We start from the raw sequence: 21,820 nt of genomic DNA on the forward strand, positions 1-21,820 counted from the left end.
ATAGTTCATTTCCTTGTGTGTTTTAGGAAGGAGCAAATATCAATAAGTCCTTGACAACTCTGGGCAAAGTCATCTCAGCATTGGCAGAGGTGGTGAGTGCGCTTGTTGCTTTTACTGGGGCTCTTGATGACGGTGATGTTGATGAATGCGCTGGTGTCCACTGATGTTCAAGTAGGAATCTTGGAGCCGGAGCTGATCTAATGCTGACCTTTCCCAGCCAGAACTGAGTGCAAAATCAGTAGAACCATAAGCTCAGAACCAGAGCATGGTGTAGGACTTAATTCAGTCTGCTCAAACTCTACCTGAAGACCTGTGCCCGACCAGGTCACTGAGACAAAAAGGGGACCTTCAAGCACATGAGATGCTGAACAAAGCTGGTCAGTCATGTCAAAGGTATAAATAATGAAGAAAGAAAGGCTCTTTTAAAGATATTTTATATGGCTCTAAATAGGAAAAAAGCAACTCCAGAAAAGTGCAGGTCCAAGATGAAGACAAAGGAAAATGTTTTCAAAGAAGTTTAGGATTGATTCAGATATTCTTTCATTACCTTAAAGGTAGTCTGAGTGGATAGATTCCCTGAAAGAATCTTGATGCTGAAACTCCTCCTGTAGAAGGGGTCATATTGATTGAGGTCAGTCATCATTGTTGTCCTGATATTCATGACATTTGCTTAATGACAAGTTCCTTGCTGATTTATATGAAGTTGACAATGAAGTAGGGAAAGAACAGCACTGATGTGTCAAGTGTCACTAACCCTTTCAATAACCTTACTTTTTTTAATTTATTACAGGATTCCGGATCAAACAAGGTATGAATAACCCCCAATTCCTTGACAGTCCTGAGAACAGAGCTTAACTTGTTTTAATCAATGACAAGATGAAGTTCAGGCTCGGCTGTGACCTCTGCAGTGCCATAGCCTTGTCACCTTACTGCTGGAGCTCACAATTTTGTGCAAAATGGAGCTGACCCTGACCAGGCTCAGATGTGGGCAGGGATGTCAGCAGATCAGGGAGTTCCCATTGTCACTCAGATTGCTCTGAGAGCCACCAAACTGAGCTGTGGGTGCCACACGGGCACATGTTCCACACCCTACTCTACATCATTAAACATTCTGGAATGAGAGTGGACAGCTAACACCTGCTGCTCCCTAAGAAGATAGAACTTTACACCACAGGATCAAGCCGTTTAGCCTACATGTGCTGAACCTGTTGCCAAATTAAACTAATCCCATCTGCCTGGACAGGATTCGTGTCCCTCCACTCCCTGCCTGTTTAAATGGCTACCAACATGTCACTCTCACACCTGCTTCACCCCTGCCCCCTTTCCCCCACCCCACCCATCCAAGCACCTGTCACTGTGGGCGGCACGGTAGCATAGTAGTTAGCAGAATGCTTTACAGTACAGGTGACCCGGGTTCAACTCCCATCGCTGCCTGTAAGGAGTTTCCACCGGGCGCCCCAGCATCCTCCCACAGTCCAAAGACGTACCGTTTGGTAAGTTAATTGGTGATTGTAAATTGCCCCGTGATTAAGCTGGAATTAAATCGGAGATTTGCTGGGCGGCGCGGTTCAAAGGACCAATCCTGCGCTGCATCTCAACAAATAAATAAATAAAAATACTTGCCTCTCACATCTCCTTTAAATTTCGGCCCTACTGTGGATGCAGACACGTCTCAGGATTCAAGTGTGACTCTGTGTGATACGATGCAGTCCAAACGTGGGATGCTGATGTACAGTCAGCTTTATGTTTGCAATTCCAACTGTTCGTCTGTTCTGCAGTATCTTTGCACCCTGTACTTTCCTGCACTCGCCTGTAGCCTTCTGTCCCAAGCTTGAGATAAATCAGAAAATGCTTCAAATGCTCAAAAAACCAGGCTGTATCCACGTGCCAGGAGCATGCTTTGACAAATTCCTTATCAAATGCAGGAAAGAAATCAGAAGCTAGACTGGCTGAGTATTTCTGATATTTTCACTGTCATGAAGGGTTGCTCAGAAAGGAGGTGCTCAGCCAGGGATATTGCTCTCATCCTGGGGAGCTGGGCAAGCTCTGGGTAGCGCTAGCCTGCTGATACTCTTTATTGGATGGAGGATTCTGGCAGAGGCAGAGCCTTAAAGGACACCAATGAAACTAATTTCAGAGGATGACTGATGTTTACTCCAGCTTAATTCGGCACCTAATCTGAAATTGTGAGCGTGCTCCGTTTATGAAATGTCTTTGTTGTGTTCCACATTGAGCAGAACAAGAAAAAGAAGAAAACAGATTTCATCCCGTACAGAGACTCTGTGCTAACATGGCTGTTACGAGAGAACCTTGGTGAGTGCTTTTTCTTGTGTCCCACTGTTTACAGACACAGCTAACAGAGCAGCATTTCCTCTATCACTACGTGTTAGCATGGGCTTTGATTCATTTAACTTAGAAAGAATTACAGAAGGACTTTGGATATCGCCATGTCCTTCGATCCTGAGAACCAAACTTGCATTTGAATGGAAACCACCACAGTCTCAGGATATCTCAAAGTATTTCACAACAAATGAATTTTGCAGTGTGGTCATTGCTGTATTACAGGAAAATCTGCTTTTAGGTGTTGATTAATACTTAAATAAGGGAACAATATTGACTAGGAGAGCAGAGAGAACTGTTGTGTACATTAACAGGAATCATAGGCTGAGAGAGTGGGAGAGAGACCCAGTTTAATGATTCTTCTGAAGGACAACTCCTCCAATAGCACCACAACGGTGTTGCAGTTGAGATTTTGTGATCCCACTAGCCTCTGGCTCTGAGTAATGTGAATCAAGCTTGACATAGGTTTCCTTTTGCTTCCCGTGGTGCCCCCCTCGGCCTGCTCCGCTGGAGGTTCACTGGCGGAAGTGGGTAGTGACATGACTTGCTTGGAATGGACAATTTAGGTGGAATCATTTACCCAAGGTAGAAATGGCGAATGCTAGAAAGACATAGCTTTGGGTGAGATTGGGTGTGCGGGGAAAGTCAGTGCTAGTTGCCTGTTCTGTGAAGAGGTGAGAAGAAAGTTTCAGAAATGGGGCGACGACCTATAACCTAACATGTTGCTTCTCCGCAGGGGGCAACTCTCGGACTGCCATGGTGGCTGCACTTAGTCCTGCGGACATCAACTATGACGAGACACTCAGCACTCTGAGGTAAGGAACAGGTGTACGAGCAGTACACTGGATGAAGAGGGCCATTGGAAAGAGCCAAGTTTTAATGATAAGGGGCAATGAGAGTTAGGTTTGGAGGAGGAAAGAAGTGGGACTAGGGCTTATAATGAGAGGGGCTGAATAAGTTTTTGTGACTGAGACTGGGTAAGGAGAAGGGAAGGGCTGGTCATTAGGTTGGGGAAAATGAATCTAGGAAGCATGGGGTGAAGTTTTGAAAGTACCAGTGGATTCCAGTTAATTGGACTATTGGGGCAGCCGATTATTTGGAATAACTCTTAAAGACAAAGAAAAATCAAGAAAATATCCCTGCTTCCCTTTGTTTAACTAGGACGCTAGGCGGCTTAGTCGGGGCAGGAGACTGTTCCCGAACAGTTCCTACCTAGGGTTATTCGTGTGCACGTGTAGCTGTTAGAAACTATGCTGTGCATAGAGTGATCAGTTTTTAAATAGAGTCAGTTGTGTGCGCTTATGTTTAAAAAGCAGTGATTTTTGTCACTGAAGTTGGCGAGAAATAAACAGTAAGACAATTCAGAACTGTTTTGTTCACCATGGTTTCAAGCATTCAGGCTTGGAGATGCCAGAAACAGCTGGGAATGGAAATAAAACAATTTCACCACTTCAACAAGTTAGTAATCACGAAGATTTTGAAGGTATCAGCAATCATCTTGATTGTTAGAATGAAAATGAAGATTTGGAGGATGCAATTGTCTGAAGCATTTTATGAAGGTAGTCCATTATTTGCAGGTGTCTGCACTGATTTTGTTCAAAAGAAAACAGCAGATGAATTCTTTGTCAGTAACTATTAGGAGCTAATACTCAGTTTTATAGTATACTGGAGAGGTATCTGTAGTGTTCCAATTTGTTCTGTACTTTATTGAAATACATAAATTGTTCCTCATTTAAACGGTAGTTTTTTTAATACCTTGTTACTATTTCCATGAAACTTCGGCTAATTGGGGAATTTGCTAAATTGGGGCTTGCCCTGGCTTGTCCCAGTTAACTGGAATGCACTATATTGAATTATTTCCTGGTCTATCCTGCTTTAGCGGATGTTCCTCTGCTCTCTAAAGCAACACTCTGAAGGCCATTTGGTTTCTTTCATTGCTTAGATATGCAGACCGTGCCAAGCAGATCCGATGCAATGCCGTCATTAATGAGGACCCCAACAACAAGCTGATCCGGGAATTGAAGGATGAGGTTTCCAGACTGAGGGATCTCCTCTGCACTCAGGGATTGGGCGACATTATTGATCGTAAGCGGCACCAGATCACAGCCACAGCAAGTGTTAGAGCCCATCCCTTCCCCACCATAAATACCCATCCTCGCCCTGTCAGGTCTCCTGTGCCGATACCCACAGGTAATATCAGATATTCAAACATGCCTGCACTTGTGAACCCATGGCTCCAAGAGCTCTGATTCAGAGAAAGTTGACACATGAAACATCCTTGATGTGATCAAAGTGTAAAATCCTGCTGCCGATAACCAGTATCCATGTTTAACGTGATCTCGTTGGTGCATGCAACTCTTACCTATGAAGTAACATAGACCTGTGGTAAAACGGGGTCACTTCTCCCATGCCCCGTTCCCTTGAAAGATGGCCTGCACCATCTTATAGAACAGACAGTAAAGTAATAATTTATCCAAGGTTAATTGAAAAATGCAGTGTATATGGGCAAATGGCGAGAGTGGCATGAAGTGAGATACCCTGGGGTTGTGTGTGGCTGAGACTTCATAGTGTCGAGTCTCCTCAGACCTACGATGTCAGTGCCATACAACAAAAGGAATCCTTTTCCACAACATGTTGCCTCTGGTGTTGAAATAGGGTGGGACTGAGAATTTTACAGAGGGGGTGCATTGTGTGTTGTCATAAACTCCTACCCTAACCCCTGCTTCTTCCTGCTGTCTCTTCAAACTGTTTTCCATTTGTCTGCTGTCCTCTCTGAGCCAGTTTTTAATAATCAATTTCAAGTTGTTTCTTTCTGTGATATTGTGGTTGTGAACTCTGACCTCTGAACCTTGTTTCTCTCCTTTCTCTGGTCTCTCAGTGACTCCGGTGTCCGATGACAAAAGAAGTGGAAGAAAATGTGTGTGAACAGTTGGAGTAGCACAGTAGCAGCTTGTGACGCTTCCCTCATATGTGCATGCACACTTGTGCATGTGCAGACATGGGCACACAGCCCTCACAACACAGCATGAGACAAAGAGCCTGCTTCTCCTGTTGCCATTGCCCATGGGTCACCACTGAGTGGGTTCCTCAGACAGCCTGACTGTCTGATGTTTCCTCCTTCACTCTAAATCTGTGGGAGGTTCTCACCCACCTGTATCAGTCGGTAGCCACTCTTCACCTGTGCAACAAGATTTGATGGTCATTTTTTTCCGCTCCTTTAGGGGATCACAGCCCTGTTTGGTCTTTGGTCCTTGCCTGTGCCCAACAGGGCCACCTAGTGTGCAAATCTGGAATAACACCTTGTTCATTTGCATGCATTCCCCACAAAGCTGTGAGGGGTGATTTCTTCTGTTTGTGTTTGAGCAGCAGAAGTGTAACATAACAGAGCTCTTTAACACCCTGAAGAATCTGCTGACACAGTAGAACTGACATCCAGACTATGCCCAATTCCATTGCTGTTCCTCTGAAGAATACTTGTAAGCAACATTGCAATTTTCTCTGTTTCTCCATGGCAAACTGTAGCTGAGAAGGTGCCAGCTACTGGCAAGTGCCCCAAACTGCCATGAAGCCAGGTCATCTGTTGGCTATAGTCCATCGCTTTAGATCTGTTCCCACCCATAGACTTCAAACATTGGATAATATCAGTGCCCCGACATCCCTCCTCTGTAATTGGATGAAGGCTGGTGGGTGGGTGATGGGAGACGGACCTCCAATGTAGGACTCCACTCAGATTATGGGATTAACTATTGATTGCCCAAAAACATGTGGAGGTGAATCTGATTGTGTAACAGTCAAAATTCGACGGAATTTCCTTTAAACGGGAAACTCACTCTCACGATGTGCATCCCAGCAGTTTTCAGGGGCCAGAGTTAAAAGTGTGGAAATGACACATTTCCTGGAGATCAGAGGAAAAAGCCCTGCAGGTCTGTGAGAAAAGAGTGAGTCCGATTGAACAGCAATCATGGTCTTGGGACCGATTGCCCTCGCTTTGTGCTGCGTGATCCCAAAATTCAATCTCATCCATTGGCTTTTCTGACCCAACTCCTTGGGGCTCTTTCTTTCATGCTGTGGACTGACAGGCTTTTGCACCACTGCCCTGCAACATTTTCCGGGTTAGCTGATGCTCTCACTCCTGACAATGGCTCATTCCTTTTGCCTTGGGATATGCCTTCCCTCCTACACTGCTGATTCTAATCATTTGTGTCCAGGTTATTTTACTGCCAGGCGCTAGGGTTTCAGTTTTGACCCAAAATAACTGAACAACATGCACCTTGAGAGAACTCTAGCTCATTTTCACAGCTACTAAATTTGTGCTAAAGCCTCTATCTCTTGCAATCTTCAAAATGGCTTTCCTGCCTATTAAAGTGAATTCTGAATGCACGCTGTTTTTTTAGACATGTCGAAAGTAAGAACAAGCAACAGATTTATCAGTACTGAATGGATCTTGATATACGGGCTGATACAATGGCACCTCATAGGAAGCTTTAAGGTCATAGTGAAAGGAGTTTCGTACAATGGCCACTGGGACAAAAATAGGAGCATGCAATCATCCAGTACTATTGAGATAATGCCGTTTCCTAAGTACTCCACAGAACCTGGTACTAGAAATCAAAGAGCAGTTGGTCAAAAAGAGGTATTTTGTATAGAAGCAGTTAGCAGGAGCAGCCGGAGGAATAATTCCCGAGTTTAAGGTCTCAGCAGGCAGAGGCACAGTGATCGATGATGTGCAACTAAAATTAATGTTGCCCAGGGCCCAGAACAGCAGGAGAGCATCACTGCAAGCATAATAGCAAACAACTCTCCTCTAAATCCTTCCTTAGGACACAGTGGGCCAGGTTACAGGCCTTTCACTGAACACTTCACCCTACTCTTGCACCCTAGAGCTGCTGCAATGCTTCTGCTGTGCTTCACCCTCTCACTGTGCGTGAGTGCGTGCTCAACCCTTGTCTTGTCGTCTAATGTTAATGTCGCTGATACAAATTCAGTCTGTTTACTGAATCCCTCTCAGTCATGATTGGCACCTGTGGAGAATTGCTTTACTGTTGGTGGATTTCAACACTGTGGGGTTTTGCAGAGCATGTAGGCTTGTGACATGCCGGGAATTATGCAGGAGGGAGGCAAGGATAGGCTCGGGTGGAAGGTGAACCCTTAGATCTGCTGCTCGCTTGAGAAGTTAGTCCTTGTGTTTTGATTTTCAAGTCTCAAAGCAGAGGGAAACACCACAAGAGGAGTAAGTGGGTGTAGAATGTACCATAGCACCAGGTTTATTAACTTTGTTGCTGCATGGTTCCTGACGTCCAGTGCAGCCTGTTCGTATATTCTTCACTTGTGTTCCTGTGTGTGTTCTGATGTCCTTGTACATCCCCAGAAGAGGTGCCAATAGAGTAGGCAGGTGCTAAGAGAATCGAAGTAAAGCCATGCGAGAAGGAGACTGGTTACAGGGACACGAGTGGGAGGACTGGACTGATGAGAATACTCTGAGAACCAGCAGAGGCTCAATGGGCTGAATGGCCTCAGACTGTTATAAAAGTTGAATTTCCCCATGGGGATGAATAAAGTATCTATCTATCTATCTATCTATCTAATGTGGGGAACCAGTGCAAGAAAGTTGAGAGATAAGGATGACATAGGACATCTTAACACTTCCTCAGTTAACTTCCTGACGCATATGCTATACAGTTGTTTACTATGATTATATAGATAGGTATAACTTCCTATCAGTACACAGTGAGATCCCAGGAACAACAATTATTGAGCACTGAGTTGTTGGCAGGTGAGGAGGGCATGTTGGCCCTTTCTTCCCAAAATAGTTATTTAGCATCTGGCCACAGATGAAGCTTCAGCTCAGCTTCTGAAATAACAAGCCCTCGCTGACACCAACTTGTTTTCCTCTCAGTTGGCAGATTAGCAATTCTCTGAAGGACACAACTTATCTACTGAAGTGAAGGTGTGGGAAATAGTGTAAATCCACCAACAGTGAGTAGGTTGCAAATCCGGGGGACACCAGCCTGGCTCTGCCATAAGCACTGACTCATTACACACATGCCCATGCCGTTGTCTGTTCTGTGGTTCTTTTCTAGCATATATTTCTCATCCTGTTTTAGTTCATTATATCCAACTTGCATTTTTCTTTCTTTCCTTTTCTTTCTCTCTTCCACTCTTCCCAATCCCTCCTTCCTTCCCGCTTCCTTCTGTAGATGTGAAGGATTTAGAGAATAATAACCGTAACTGCAGAATAGCAGCTGTCAATCAACGAGCTGACAATTTCTCCACAGTGTCCGGAATGGTGGCTGGAGTGAGCCCCTCGCCGTCCCTGTCTGCTCTGTCCAGTCGCGCTGGCTCCGTGTCCAGCCTGCATGACCGGCTCATGATTGCCCCTGGCAGTGAGGAAGCCATTGAACGGCTCAAGGTAAGCCAAAGGAACTCAGGTGGCAATGGCAATCAAGGGTTAAAAAAAAGCAAGGAGAACTTGAGAATGCTCTGGTCACAGCAGTACCACGGCTGGTGGGGAGACAAGTTCAATCCTGACCTTGGACGCTGTCTGCCTGGAGCTTGGACATTCTCCTGTGTCCTTGTGGGTCTCCGGCTGCTCTCGTTTCTCCCAGATCCCAAAGATGTGTCAGCTGATTGGTTAATTCATCAGCATCATCATTGTGTGCCGTGTCGTATGATGTGGGCGATCATGGTTGCTCTTGGTTTGTCATTGCCTTCTTCTGGGCAGTGTCTTTTCAAATCACAAACAAGAGAAAATCTGCAGATGCTGGGAATCTGAGGAACACACACAAAATGCTGGAGGAACTCAGCAGGCCAGGCAGCATCTATGGAGTGAACGTTTCAAGTTGAGACCCTTCAGCAGGACCAAAGTCCTCCAGAATTTTGTGTGTTTTGCTTAGTGTCTTCTCTAGATGGGTGACCCCAGCCATTATCAAACTCCTCAGAGCCTGTCTGCCTGGTGTCAGTGGTCAAATTACTTGTGTTGGTTGTCCGTTGTTTTCGACGATGACGTTAAAACCCGTGTGAGAGGAGTTTCATAGTGAAAAGTGCGTAGTACTGGGACAGTTCCACTCTCTCGGCCTCAAAAATCTTGGTCCAGTGCTACAAAAAATCGTCACGATTGGAGACTTCCTCGGCTGCAGTGGATTGCCATGATGCCTTCTGTGCCTCGACATGCCCTTCACTCTCCACAAAGTGTTGCAGCACCGCCTTCTTGGTCATTAGATCATCCCCGCTCCCCCAGTCTGCTGGAACTGGCTTCGCATACTGGGGTTGGCATATCCCTCTCTCACCGGGTTCCCGGCTACCCATAAGAACATAAGAAATAGGAGCAGGAGTAGGCCATCCACCTTTAGAAACATAGAAACACAGAAAACATACAGCACAATACAGGCCCTTCGGCCCACAAAGCTGTGCCGAACATGTCCTTAACTTAGAACTACCTCGGCTTTACCCATAGCCCTGTGTTTTTCTAATATCTACGTAGCCATTCAGGAGTCTCTTAGAAGACCGTATCATTTCCCTCTCCACCACTGTTGCCATTCCACGCACTCAACACTCTCTGTGTAAAAACACTACCCCGACATCTCCTCTGTACCTACTCCCCAGCACCTTAAAACTGTGCCCTCTTGTGGCAGCCATTTCAGCCCTGGGGAAAAGCCTCTGACAATCCACACGATCAATGCCTCTGATCATCTTATACACCTCTATCAGGTCACCTCACATCCTCCATCGCTCCAAGGAGAAAAGGCCGAGTTCACTCAACCTATTCTCATAAGGCATGCTCCCCAATCCAGGCAACATCAATAACATCATGGCTGATCTGGCCATGGACTCATCTCCGCCTTCCTGCCTTTTCCCCATAACCCTTAATTTCCCTACTGTACCTTCACAGTGTTTAGCCTGCCTGTCGAAATGGTTTACTGGGGTGTGGCCAATGTCGCATGCAAACTAAAGCACGGGTGAGAGTTGGGTGGCAGGTGGGGACCAAAGGTGGATGAGCTGCCCCTGGAGTGGAGCACAACAGCTGTAGCTACCTAGACACCCTATACACCTAGGTCGCATAAACCAGGACTTGTGATGTGCACCAGCTGCTCATACAACCATCCACCTTGCAGGTAGACGGAAGGAAGGGGCGCGTTATGCCTCCTGTGGTGGAGACACACTACCTTTTAATTGGCCACTGCAAATTACCCCTGCTGTGGAGGTGAGGGGGAGAATCGTAGGGGGGGCACTAGTTGAGAACCTGGGTAGAACTGGGATTAGTATAAATGGGTAGTCGATAATCAGAGTAGAGCCAATGGGCTGAAGAGCCTGTTTCTATGCTGTATCAGTCTTTGAATTTCAATTACTCTGCAGTCGCTAGAGTTCAGTATTGTATTTATTTGTTTCAGATAACCAACATTTTCTGTTTGTTCCCGGTCTGAGTGAGGGTCATTCACTTGCTCCCTTCACTACCTGATCTGTTAAGCACTTCAGGCTCTGTTTTAAATTTAAAGTTTAAAGCAGGAGCATCTCACACTTCCAATATTGTTTTTGTTTCTCACTGTACTGTGGTCTTTCATCTCCATCTACTGCCACTTCTTGTAGTCAGACCAAGGGGGATTGACAAGCATCCATCACGTTCTCCTACGTCAGTAGTTCCCAACCCTTTTTTTTGTGCCAATACCATTAAGCAAGGGGTCTGTGGACTCCAGATTGGGAGCCCCTGACATAGATACATCAACAGCATTTGTATCACCCTGGACAATTTTGGTCTTCACCCCAAACACAGACATTCTGTCTCTTCATGTTCTCCCTCTCTCGCTCTCCTTGTTTCTTGTTTCCTCACTTTGTTTTTCATTAGTTCTAATCAAAAGTCAGTGAGCTAAACGTTGATCATAAATGATCTCCATCAGCATAGGTGCACCACAAGGCTGTGTGCTTAGCCCCCCTGCTCTACTTGATTTACGCTAATGGCTGAGAGGCTAAGCACAGCTCCAATGCCATATTCAAGTTTGCTGATGACACCACTGTTGTATGCCGAATATAGGATAGAGATTGAAAATCTGGCTGAATGGTGCCATATCAACAACCTCTCACTCATTGTCAGTAAGACCAAGGAACTGATTGTGGACTTCAGGAGAGGGAAACCAGAGGTTGATGTGACAGCCCTCACCAGAGGATCAAAAGTGGAGAGGGTTAGCAACTTTAAATTCCTAGATGTTACTATTTCAAAGGACCTTTCCTGGGCCTACCACATAAATGCAGTTGTGAAGAAAGCATGGCAGTGCCTTTAGTTTCAGATATCTTCACCAGCCAGGTCACGCTCTCTTCTGGCTGCTGCCATCAGGTACAAGAGCCTCACAACTTGCACCACCAGGTTCAAGAACAGTTACTATCCCTCAAACATCAGACTCTTGAATAGAAGGGGATAACTATGCTCACTTTCCCATTCATTGTAATATTCATAGGAGAGAAATAGATCTTCATAGAATGCCTACAGCACAATACAGGCCCTTCGGCCTACAAAACTATGCCGAACATGTACTTACCTTAGAAATTATCTAGGATTACTCATAGCCCTCTATTTTTCTAAACTTTATTTACCTATCCTGGAGTCTCTTAAAAGACCCTATTGTATTCACCTCCACCACTGTCAGCCGGCAGCCCATTCCACACACCCACCACTCTCTGAGTAAAAAAAACTTACCCCTTGTTTTAGCCATTTCAGTCTCTTATTATCTACATGATCAATGTCTCTCATCATCTTGTACACCTCTTATCAGGTCACCTCTCATCCTCCATTGCTCCAAGGAGAAAAGGCCAAGTTCACTCAACCTATTTTCATAAGGCATGCTCTCCAATCCAGGCAACATCCTTGTAAATCTCCTTTGCACCCTTTCTATGGTCTCCACATCCTTCCTGTAGTGAGGCGACCAGAATTGAGCACAGTAGTCCAAGTGGGATCTGACCAGGGTCCTATATAGCTGCAACATTACCTCTAGGCTCCTAAAATCAATCCCACGATTGATGAAGGTCAATGCACCGTATGCCTTCTTAACCACAGAGTTGACCTACGCGGTAGCTTTGAGTGTCCTATGGACTTGGACCCCAAGATCCTTCTGATCCTCCACACTGCCAAGAGTCTTACCATTAATACTATATTCTGCCATCATATTTGACCTACCAAAATGAACCATTTCACACTTATCTGGGTTGAACTCCATCTGCCACTTCTCAGCCCAGTTTTGCATCCTATCAATGTCTTGTTGTAACCTCTGACAGCCCTCCACACTATCTACAACACCTCCAACCTTTGTGTCATCAACAATGATCTAACTTTAAGGACTCTTTATCTCAATATCTCATGTTCTTGTTATTTATTGCTATTTATTTATATTTGCATTAGTACAATTTGTGTCTTCTGCTCTCTGGTTGATCTTTCATTGATCCTGTTATAGTTACTATTCTATATACTTATTGAGTCTGCCCACAGGAAAACTAACCTCAGGGTTGTATATGGTAACATATATGTACTTTGATAATAAAATTTACTTTGAACTTTAAACTTAACTCTACCTTCTCTTCACAGATGCCACCTGTCCTGCTGGGTATCTTTAATATTTTAATGTTTTGTTAAACATAATGTATGAGTGCAAGATTAGACATGCATTCAAAAAGCAGAAGGGATTTATCAGCAGATTTTATTTTTTTTTTGTGGGTTGGGCAGAGCAGATATAAATTTCCTGGTTTCCAGTGTAGCTTTTTGCAGCAACATGTCCAGAACCAACAATCAGCTAGTTATATCAGATTTAGTTATTGGTAATGTCTGACAGACCATGAGTCAGCATTCATCAAACACCACTTGTTATACGACTGAATTCACGAGAATGTTTAAAAGCAAGAAATTTGAAATACCCGATTTTTGATAAACTTCCACTGGATAAGGTAGACAATCTCCATGGTAACTTGGCAAATCAGATAATACAGATATTTTGTAAGAGGAGCTCAAATCAGATGTGCAATTGTTTATACCACAGACAGCTAAGGTCACTAGCTGCCTAAACAAAGGCAAGAGTCACCCAAAGAGGTAAAGGAAAGTGTTAAGTTCAAGAAATGCATAAAAAATATAAAGAACGCTTGCCAAATGGCAAATGAGTTAAATAAAAGTATTAATATAGTAGATACATAAATAAATAAATGGAGGAGGGAACTCCACAAAGCTGTTAAAACAGGTTGAAAAACTTGCTTGAATAAACTTGGCAGATCATCAAAATCAACAAAAACATTAAACAAAAATAGTGCTTAAAGGAATGACATTGTAAAGGAAAACAAGGAGTTGCCAAAATTGTGGGTAATTACTTTGCATCAGTGTTCACAGTAGATGAAAAGGGTGACGCACTAAGCAACAAAGAATCTTACAACCAATCAAGGCAGGAAAAATCATGCTAAAATTAATGTAGACAAAAGATCAGTAATAAAAACTTTAAATTACACTATATCACCAGGACTAGTTGTTCTTCCAGGCTTAAGGAACTAGGGAAGGTGATTTTTGATGTTTGTAGTAGAATCTTCCAAAGATCTCTATACTCAAATATTTTCGTTTAGATAGGAAAACAGAGCATGCATGACTATCTGAGAAAGTTAGGTAAGTTCGAAGTAAATTTATTATCAATGTTTGTACACGTTGCCATACACAACCTTCAGATTCATTTTCTTGGACATTTTCAGGAAAAAAGAATTATAATAGAATTTTGTTGAAAATTAATACGAAAGCAGACAAAGACTGATAAACTGTAGAAAAGAAGCCAAACTTCAAATAGCAGTAATGCTGAAAACATGGTTGCAAAGAGTCCTAGAAAGTGAGTGGTAGAATCAGTTCAGAATAACGCTATTGAACGTATCCACGCCAGTTCAGGAGCCTGATAGTTGGAGGGTAGTAAATGTTCCTGAACCTAGTGGTGTGGAATCTAAGGTTTCTGTACCTCCTGCCTGATAGTAGTAGCAAGAAAAGGGCAAGGCCTGGATGGAGTGAATTATTGATTTTGGATGCTGCTTTCTTGTGGTTGTGCTCTATTTAGTGGGGAGGACTTTGTGACGGACTGACGGCTGCATCCACCATTTTCTGTTCCTTGGGCATTGTGGTTCAATACCAGGCCATAATGCAAGGGATTCTCTATACTGTACACCTATAAATGTTTATCAAAGTTTGTGGTAACATGTCAAATCTACGCAAACATCAAAGAAAGTAGAGTGCGATGACACTTATGTGCTAATCAGAGGAAAGATCCTCTGGTATAGTAAGGCCAAGGAATTTACAGCTACTGACCCTGTCCGCCTCTGTTCCCCTAATAAGGACTGGCTCATAGCCCTCCAGTTTCTAACTTCTGTAGTTAATTATCAGCTCTTTTGTTTTGCTGATGTTGAGTGAGAGGTTGTTGTTGTGACTCCTGATGCACCATCAATAACTCACTCTGAGACGTAAGAAGCGAGATATCGGCATTTATTGACTGGAAGAATGAACAACACTACATCCTGGGGAATGAGGCCGGGCATCAGGCCTCAATCGCCTTTATACAGGGGTCTGTGGGAGGAGCCACAGGAGCAGTCAGCAGGGGGCGTGTCCAGATAGGTATATGTAGTTCACCACAACTCCTTTCAACCAGATTTTCAATCTCCCTCCTCTATAGCAACTTGTCATCATCTTTGATTCGGGGAGCAACAGCGATGCCATTAGCAAACTTAAATGCAGCACTGGAGGAAATACAGAGAATTATAGACATTAGGAAACTACTAGAATCCAAGAAAACAAAATTCAAAGCAAAAGAAAACAAGCTGCTGTAGGAAATCAGTGGATTTAGCAGCATCTGCTGAGGAAAATGGGCAATCAGCATTTTCAATTGACACCCTCCATTTGGACTGAAAGATAGAGAGGCACCCAATATAAAGAGGTGAGGACAAGGCAAGGGAAGAAGCAAGAGTGATTTATCACTGCAAGAGTCTTCAGCTCATTAGAGAGACACAGTGTGGCTTTGTATAGGATAGATCACGTTTGAGGAAGTTGAATTTTTTTTGAAGACATGATTAGAATATTGGACAACAGATGGTCTCTGAATAATTGATGTTGGAAAGGCATTTGTATGAAACTGTTTATTCATGGAATTGGTGTCAAGTTGTTCACCTTGCTAGAAAATTATCTTTGAGGTAGGATGCAAAGAGTTGTTTATAGAGGAAGGTATGATACGATGCTGAGAGTTGTTATTTTCATTGGTGGGGGCACTGAAAACACCTTCACTAAAAGGAGTACAGTGGTTTAAAAGGCAGTTCACCACTGTCTTCTTATAGCAATGACTGCTTCCCAGATCTCCTCAAAAAATTTATTCTTTTAAAAAGTAATCTTAAAAAATAGCGTCATCACTATGGGAGTGAGATAATCAACAGATTCACATTCAATGGTTGTAGAACTGTTTTTGTGATGACACTTATGTGCTGGACAGAGAAAAGATCCTCTGATATGTTAAGGCCAAGGAAATTAAAGCTACTGACCCTATCTACCTCTGTTCCCCTAATAGGTTCCCCACTGAAACCATAAGAAATAGGAGCAGAATTAGGCCATTTGGCCCATTCAGTCATAGCTGATCCTTCTTTCCCCTCCTCAGCCTCAATCCCTGGCCTTCTGTTAATCTTTGATGCTCTGGCCAATCATGAACCTATCACTCTCCACCTTAAATACACCCAATGACTTGGCCTCCACAGCTGCCTGTGGTAACAAATTCCTCAAATTCACCATCCTCTGGCTAAAGAAATTTCTCCACATCTTCATTTTAAATGGACGTCCCTGTATCCTGAGGCTGTGCCCTTTTGTCCTAGACTCCCTCACCATGGGAAACATCTGCCCATATCTGTCCTGTCTAGGCTTTACAACATTCAAAACATTTCAATGAGATCCCCCCACCCCCACCTTTCTAAATTCCAGTGAGTACAGACCCAGAACCATCAAAAAGTTCATCATAAGTTCTTCATTCCCAGAATCATCCTTGTGAACCTCCTCAGAACCCTTGCCAATGCTAGCACATATTTTCTTAGTTAAGAAGCACAAAACTGTTTATAATACTCAAATTGAGGCCTTACCAGTGCCTTATAAAACTTCAGCATCACATCCCTGCTCTTAAATTCTAGACCTCCTGAAATGAGTGCTAACATTGCATTTGCCTTCCTCACCACCAACTCAACCTGCAAGTTAACCTTTAGGGTGTTCTGCACAAGGACTCCCAAGTCCCCTTGCATTTCAGGTTTTGGGTTTTTCTCCATGTTTAGAAAATGGTCTGCTCATTTATTTCTTCTACCAAAGTGCATGACCATGCATTTTCCAACATTGTATTACATTTGCTCCTTTTTTGCCATTCTCCTAATCTGTCTGAGTCCTTCTGCAGCCTTTCTGTTTCCTCAACACTACCTGCCCCTCCACTAACTTTCGTATCATCTGAAACTTGGCAACAAAGTCATCTATTCCATCATCTAAATCATAAAAAGAAGCAGTCCCAACACTGAACCCTGTGGAACACCACTAGACACTGGCAGCCAACCAGTAAAGGATCTTCTTATTCCCACTCGCTGCCTCCTACCAATCAGCCAGTGCTCTAACCATTCCAGTAACTTTCCTGTAATACCATGGGCTCTTAACTTGGTAAGCAACCTTATGTGTAACACCTTGTCAAAGGCCTTCTGAAAATCTAAATATACAACATTCACTGCATCCCCTTTATGTATCCTACTTGTAATCTCCTCAAAGACATCCAACAGGTTCCCTTAAGGAAACCATGCTGACTTTGTCCTATCTTGTCCTGTGTCACCAAGTTTTCCATAACCTCATCAGAACAATTGACTCCAACATCTTCCCAACCACTGAGGTCAGGCTAACTAGTCTATGATTTCCTTTCAGCTGCCTCCCTCCTTTCTTAAAGAGTGGAGTGACATTTGCAAATTTCCAGTCCACCGGAATCACACCAAAGTCAAATGATTCTTGAAAGATCATTACTAATGCCTTCACAATCTCTACTGCTTCCTCTTTCAGAACCCTAGGGTGCAGTTCATCTGGTCTGGGTGACTTCCGTGCCTTTAGGTCTATCCGCTTTTTGCGCACCTTCTCCCTTGTAATAGTAACTGCACTCACTTCTCTTTCCTCACACCCTTCAATATCTGACACACTTCTACTGTCTTCCACAGTGAAGATTGGCACAAAATACTCATTTATTTCTTCTGCCATCTCCTTGCCCCCCGTTATTAGTTCTCCAGCCTCATTTTCTAGCAGTCCTATATCCATTCTTATCTCTCTTTTATTTTTAATATACTTGAAAAAGCTTTTTCTATCCAACTTGATATTGTTTGGTAGCTTGCTTTCTTGTTTTATCTTTTCCCTACTATTGATTCTTGTAGTTGCTTTCTGTAGGTTTTTAAAAGCTTCTCAATCCTCTATCTTCCTACTAATTTTCGCTTGGTTGTGTGCCCTCTCTTTTATTTTTACATTAGCTTTGACTTCCCTTGTCAGCCACAGTTGTACTATTTTGCCATTTGAGTATTTCTTAGTTTTTGGAATACCTGTATTCTGACCTTCCTCATTTTTCCTAGAAACTCAAACCATTGCTGCTCTGCTATCATACCTGTCAGCATTTTCTTCCAATTTACTTTGGCCAACCCGTCTCTCATACCACTGTAATTTTCTTTACTGCTACATCAGACTTAACTTCCTGCCTATCAGATTACAAGTTGAGTTCAGTCATATTGTGATCATTACTTCCTAAGGGTTCCTTTAGCTTAAGCTCCCTAATCACCTCTGATTCATTATATAACAGAAAATCTAGTCGGCTCAATGACAAACTGTTCTAAAAAGCATCTCGTAGGCATTCAACAAATTCATTTTCTTGAGATCCATTACCAATCTGACTTTCCCAATCAACCTGAATGTTAAAATCTCCCATGTCTATCATAACATTGCCCATTTGACACTCCTTTTCTATGTCCTGTTGTAATCTGTTTGAGGTCTGTATATAAATGCCATCAGGGTCCTTTAACGCTTGCAGTTTTTAAACTCAACCCACAAGGATTCGACATCTTTGGATCCTGTGTCACATCTTTCTAATGATTTGATGCCATTCTTTACCAGTAGATCCACATCAACCCTCTGCCTACCTTCCTGCCCCTCCAATACAATGTGTAACCTTGGACATTCAACTCCCAACAACAACAATCCTTCAGCCACGATTCAGTGATGGCCATACTCGACAATCTGTAGAAGTACAAGTTCATCCACCTTATTTCTTATACTCCATGCATTGAAAAGTAACAATTAGAGTACTATATTTGCTACCCCTTTTAATTCTGCTTTCCAAATGCACTGATACTCACCCTGTTGACTGTGATTTTGTCCTATCATCTGCCTGCCCTTCCCGACAGTAAGGTCCTGCATTTCAGCTTTCTACCTAGCTCTCTAAATTCTCTTTTCAGGACCTCTTTGCTTTTCCTTCCTATGTCAGTAGTGCCAATATGTACCAAGACATCTGGTTGCTCTCCCTCGCCCTGCAAAATGCTGTGGATGCAATGTGAGTCATCCCTAACCCTGGCACCTGAGAGGCAACATACATTCGGGTGTCCTATTCACGTCCACAGATTCTCCTGTCTGTTCCCGACTATTGAGTCCCCTATCACTTCCGCTCCCCTCTTCTCCCTCTTCCCCTTCTGCACCACAGACCCATGCTCAGTGCCAGTAACCCAGTCTCCATGGCATTCCCCTGGGGGGATATCCCCCACAACAGTATCCAAAGCGGTATACTTGTTATTGAGGGGAATGGCCGCAGGGGTGCTGTGTACTAACTGCCTATTCACCTTCCCATTCCTTCTCCTGACAGTTACCCTGCTACTCTCCTTCTCCAACTCAGGGGTGATTACTTTCCTCTAACTCCAATCAATGATCTCCTCACTCTCCTGTATAAGCTGAAGGTCATCCAGCTGCTGCTCCAGATCCCTAACACGGTCTTCAAGGAGCTGCAGCTGGATGCACTTCATGGAGATATAGTTCCCTGGGAGACTCTGGGTCTGGCAGGACTCCAACATCCAGCGTGAAAAACACACAACAGCCATTTAAACTACACTAAATACCCCTGACGCAGTAAGAAAAAAAGGGAAACTTAACAGAAATTTACCCGGACAACTTATCCAGAGCCAACGCCTCTTCTGAGCCGAAGCCTCCTTTGAGCCAAAACCAGACACTCCACGCTCACCACTGGCCCATTCCCAACAATGGCCACTTCACTTGTCCCTTCTGTACTTCCAGTTATTCCTTTCTGCGCTGCTCCAGCCACTGATTGGGCCGTTGAAGTGACACTGAACCCCCATGAAGCTCTCCTTTTAAATGAGCACCGCCGACCTGCTAGTAACCTCCTCGCTGTGAGCTGTTAGTTATTAATTTTAGCTTAGAATGGCAATATTTTCTTAATTGAAGTATTATGGTTTATGGGATAAATCCAGTAATGTACGACAACAGCCCACCAGCCACTGAAGGGCCAAATTTTTTTGCACCACAAATCTACTGCTGTACCTGTGTTTCTAGATTATAATATAGTATGAAATAAATCAAGAGACATGTATTCTGTTGATTTGTTCACCTATTTCCACTAATGCTACATTAATCCCATTTTATTCTCCCCACATTCTCTTCATCGGCCTCCCTCCCAGATTTTACTAATCACCTGCGCACTAGGGACAACTTGCATTGGCCAGTAATCTACTAATCTGCATGTCTCTGCGGCATGGGAGGGCACCAGAACATCTTGGGGAAACCATGTGGTCACAGGAAGAACATGCGAACTCCACGCAGACTGCACCAAGGTCAGGATCAAAGCCGGGTCTCTGCCAACTGTGAAGCAGCAGCTTCACCAGCTGTGTCCCAGTGTCTAGCTTCATTATATATTCTCTCATGGTTACAGAGCTTTTCTGAATGGAAGTCTTACCTCTCTGTGCATAATATAAACAGGCGACTCTAGTTGCAGCTGCCACACAAAATGTTGGTTGAACCATCTGTTCCGATTTGAACCATCAGGGATTTCCATATGGGAATTACATGGCCATCTGGAAAATCCCTGCCTTTCAACCAGAAGCTGCTTCCAGTCTTCACCCTCATCCTTTTGTTAAGGTAGTTTCGAAAAACTTATATTGGCATTTATACTTTATGTCAACAGGAGACAGAGAAAATAATCGCTGAACTGAATGAAACATGGGAGGAGAAACTGCGCCGAACAGAAGCTATAAGAATGGAAAGGTAAAGTCACTGCCGAATATGTTATTTTCACCAATGTGGTTTCATCAAATCAGCGAGGGATTCATGTGTAGTTTTCAACCAATAAACATAGACCCAAAGTTTGTTCTTCAGGCCACACCTTTCTGATGAGTTAGCTAATTGTGATGGGTATAATTGCGTTAAATGCTGGGATGTTATAATCAATATGCTTTCCCAGGGATCTTTGTGGTAGAGCTGAGACTTCTACTGCTCTTGCTTCAATTAAATGCTGAAATATTGACCAATCAGTGTGCACACAAATCACAAATGCAATTAACTTGGGAAGACAGCCCTGCAGCTTTGTTAAGAACAACCAGTTTAATGTTTCCTTTAGTTGGGCGAGCCTTTAATTCTTCTCCCTGCATCCTCCAACTCAACACTACTGTTTTTTGGATTCATTTATGAGAAGCGAGGTATTGCCGGAAAAACCATTATTCCTTGACTATCCAGAGAAAGGGGAACAATTAAGAATGTGGGCAGATCTCCAGCTGAGTCTAAATCCATGGTCTGATCAGATGGTGAAGACAAGAAGTGACTTAGATCTGAGCCTATATGCTTCTGATAAACTTAATAGTGATACAGTATGGTCAGTGGCCCACTGGGTTCACACCGACCCTATGCATACAGATGGTTGTATTCTTCATTATCTTGGCATTACCTTTATTTCTCTGCCAGTCTGCCCTCAGACAGCTTGTCCATGGGCTTCCCTCTCATCAACCGCATGTGGATGATGCTGGGTTATTGCAGACTGCCAGTGGTTCTGCGCATAGTATTACAAAAATTCATCCAGCCACCATGTACCCCCCCCCCCCCCACCCGACCCCTTGAGCTGGAGTCAGCAGCCAAAATCCATTACTGTTTAGTGTTGTGGTAAATACTCAACAGCTTTGAATTTATGTTGCAGAGAGGCATTGCTTGCAGAGATGGGGGTGGCCATGCGTGAAGATGGTGGTACCTTGGGCGTTTTCTCTCCTAAGAAGGTATGTTTGATCTAAAAAAAGATTGAATTAACCATTTTTGCATAATTACCCAGAGATGTGCTGCTAAATGATGGTTTGGAATAGATGTTTTTGGTGAACACCTTGTTGGTTTGGAAAATGTACTGCCTATGCTCTATAATATGTTCATAAAGCTGATGAGAGCTTTCTGTCACGAGTTAAGAAAAGACATCAT

At 43.6% G+C, this 21,820-nt stretch overlaps 1 protein-coding gene across 27 annotated transcripts in view; it reads left to right on the forward strand.

Annotated features, from left to right (window-relative positions):
* kif1aa (kinesin family member 1Aa) overlaps nt 1–21,820 on the forward strand; it is a 399,876-nt gene that overhangs the window by 241,434 nt on the left and 136,622 nt on the right. For 12 of the 27 annotated variants that reach the window (XM_073040705.1, XM_073040709.1, XM_073040710.1 and 9 more), the window contains 9 exons: nt 27–92; nt 791–808; nt 2,238–2,313; nt 3,077–3,155; nt 4,283–4,425; nt 5,219–5,257; nt 8,538–8,749; nt 20,550–20,629; nt 21,552–21,627. In XM_073040705.1, coding sequence (XP_072896806.1) covers nt 27–92; nt 791–808; nt 2,238–2,313; nt 3,077–3,155; nt 4,283–4,425; nt 5,219–5,257; nt 8,538–8,749; nt 20,550–20,629; nt 21,552–21,627 — 789 coding nt within the window. The remainder of the gene's footprint in view (nt 1–26; nt 93–790; nt 809–2,237; nt 2,314–3,076; nt 3,156–4,282; nt 4,426–5,218; nt 5,258–8,537; nt 8,750–20,549; nt 20,630–21,551; nt 21,628–21,820) is intronic. The other 15 variants (XM_073040716.1, XM_073040717.1, XM_073040719.1 and 12 more) reach the window with 3 other exon arrangements.

This window comes from Hemitrygon akajei, chromosome 3 (assembly GCF_048418815.1).
Source record: "Hemitrygon akajei chromosome 3, sHemAka1.3, whole genome shotgun sequence".
NCBI lineage: Eukaryota > Metazoa > Chordata > Chondrichthyes > Myliobatiformes > Dasyatidae > Hemitrygon > Hemitrygon akajei.